General features: G+C 44.3%; 1 protein-coding gene across 2 annotated transcripts in view; it reads right to left on the bottom strand.

The window, feature by feature from the left end:
• Positions 1 to 1,045: 1,045 nt before the first annotated feature.
• Positions 1,046 to 2,685, bottom strand: part of wdr18 (WD repeat domain 18) — a 7,369-nt gene continuing 5,729 nt past the window's right edge. The window contains exons 9-10 of one of the 2 annotated variants that reach the window (XM_008406530.2): positions 1,327 to 1,395; positions 1,046 to 1,217 (exon numbers count right to left, since the gene is read on the bottom strand). In XM_008406530.2, the coding sequence (XP_008404752.2) occupies positions 1,089 to 1,217; positions 1,327 to 1,395 (198 nt within the window). In that variant the 3' untranslated portion in view covers positions 1,046 to 1,088. Of the gene's footprint in view, positions 1,218 to 1,326; positions 1,396 to 1,911; positions 2,667 to 2,685 lie in introns of those variants that run through there. The other variant, XR_001776575.1, reaches the window with a different exon arrangement.

A 2,685-nucleotide genomic window follows, 5' to 3' on the forward strand; every position in this document is an offset into this window, starting at 1 on the left:
GGCTGATGGACGCCACAGGCTGATGGACGCCACAGACTGATGGACGCCACAGGCTGATGGACGCCACGGGCTGATGGACGCCATGCTGTACGGCTGCAGTAAACCGGGCAGAAGGTAGAACTCAGCATGGAGAGCTTCCTATTGGTCAACATTTCTAAAAATATTTTTTGGTCTTAAGCGATACTCAAATTTTCTGACATACTGAATTTGGGGTTTTAATTTGTTATAATGATCAACACCTGCAGATGAACTGGTTCCTTTCAGATGAACTAGTTCCCTTTGATTAGTTATCAGAACTCCTGAGGTCAGTCAGTCACCTGAGGCAGGTGTGTTGGAACAAGGTCAGGTCCAGATGTTGGACAGCGTCTGACTGACCCAAAGCATCCCACGATAACCCTGGTGGCCATTCGGGTGGTCGACCTGCTGAAGCTCCGCCCCTTTTCACAGGTGTGCCATGCAGAAAGGCGGCAGACGGAAGAATCCCATCGGACGTCTCGGCGTTCAGGTCACTGATCAGAACTCGCCTCTGGAAACACTGTTGACCTTCATCACCTTCATCTTCATCAGTGGTGAGTCTGTTATTCTAAAACTTGCTAAATTAACCATGTATGCAGATGATTTTGCAAAATCAATATCTGATGTGATATTAATCCTTAATGAATTAGAAATTATTCATATAAATTAATATTAAATGCATTACAGACAAAAAGTTTAGTATTTTGTTCAAGCAAGTAACTTAAATGTGATTCAAAGTCAAGTTTGTCAAATAAACTGAACAAGTAGCAGAAGTCGAGTTATTAGAGGTCAAACTGTCTAGATCAAGACACAGAAGCTGTTTTGAGAAAGTGGGCGGGGCTTTGGCGTAGCCCGGGGGCGGAACGCCACAGATCACCATGCCGACCCGGTGACCTTTCACCCTCAACCCGCTCTCCTGACCTATGGCCTCAGAGAAAGAAAGAGACAAACAGATTCTAGTAGAAACTTTCATCTCTCAGCCTCAAAGGAAAGTTGGTCCTGGTTGGTCTGGAGGAAAGACACACAGGAAGCTGATACAAAACAGGGCTTTTATTTTGTAGGACAGGAAGTGCTCATGTGGGCTTGGTGAGCAGCTGAGATGAAAACTCAAACAGATCTTTGTTGACCTTCTTCAGCGTCTGGACTTCCTCCTCCAGCTCAGCGACTCGCAGCGCCGAGTTCTCACCGTCACCGCAGAGCGCCTGGGAAGGGAGGGGTCAGAGGTCACCATCATCATCATCACTATGGTTTTATTAATGGGACTGGAAGTGCGTCGGGTCAGAACCAGAACATGAAGCCCAGCCCTCTCACCTTGTCGCTCACGGCGTGCATCAGGGAGTACAACCTGTTGGCCTTCTGCAGGTACGACTCCTGCTCCTCCTGAAAACAGGAAACATGCCAAAATAAAAGCACAAAAGCCATGGCAGCATGCCTGACTTCAAAATAAGACGTCAAAGGAAATGAAACAGACAAGTTTATTTTCAGAATAAAAGACTTTGGTCCAGCAGGACTGTATGCCCTTCAAATTAAAACATATGGAAAAAATCAGACATTCATCTAGAGTTCAATGTTGAATTCTAATCAAAGGCTGATCATAACCGGCTGCACAGTGGTGCAGTTGGTAGAGCTGTTGCCTTGCAGCAAGAAGGTTCTGGGTTCGATTCCCGGTCTTTCTGCATGGAGTCTCCATGTTCTCCCTGCATGGTGGGTTTTCTCCAGGTTCTCCGGTTTCCTCCCACAGTCCAGAAACATGACTGTCAGGTTAACTGGTCTCTCCAAACTGTCTCTAGGTGTGTGAGTGTGTGTGGTTGTGTGTCTCTGTGTTGCCCTGCGACAGACTGGCGACCTGTCCAGGTGACCCGTCCAGGTGACCCGTCCAGGTGACCCCGCCTCTCGCCCAGAACGTTAGCTGGAGAGGCAGCAGCTCCTCCTGACCCCACTGAGGGACAGGGTGTTAGAAAATGGACCATCCAATTTTGAAGATGATGAAAAAATCAGCTACAACAAAATGAGGTTATTTCAGATCATATTTTGAAAAAATAGAAAAAAATGACAAAGAAAATTAGTTTCAAAAACTAAAAGTCTTATTTTTTTAATGAAGTGTCCTTTACTGTCGCACAGTGGAAAATTCAATAAATACAAATTAAGGATGCAAAACTAAATTTGCTGGCAGGTTCAATCAACAAACTAAACTTAAACTCCACTCAACTGAATATGACTCATAAGAAAATGACATGTAAATATTAATGAGGAAAAATTGCTTTTCTTTGCAAAATATCTGTGAGAATTCAAATCTGCAGATGACTTGTTGAAAAGTTGAATGGAGTTTCTGAGCTGATGTAGGAAGAAGCTGTCAAAGAGCAAAGGTTCTGCTAAATGCATTTCAATTCATGTAAAAGTCACATTTCTTCAAAAGGTATCAGAGAAATTACTCATAGTGTAATTCTCCAGAAGCAGCTGAAGGTTTTGATAAATAATCTGCTGAAATTGGTTGAAGGTGCAGAAGTAGTAGGACTGGACAGTCAATCAATAACAACACATGTCGATCACACAGACAGGCTGGGTAGCATCAACTAACACTCCAACTCTGTGGTTACCTAGCAACACTCCAACTCTGTGGTTACCTAGCAACACTCCAACTCTGTGGTTACCTAGCAACACTCCAACTCT

This window comes from Poecilia reticulata, linkage group LG4 (genome assembly GCF_000633615.1).
Source record: "Poecilia reticulata strain Guanapo linkage group LG4, Guppy_female_1.0+MT, whole genome shotgun sequence".
NCBI lineage: Eukaryota > Metazoa > Chordata > Actinopteri > Cyprinodontiformes > Poeciliidae > Poecilia > Poecilia reticulata.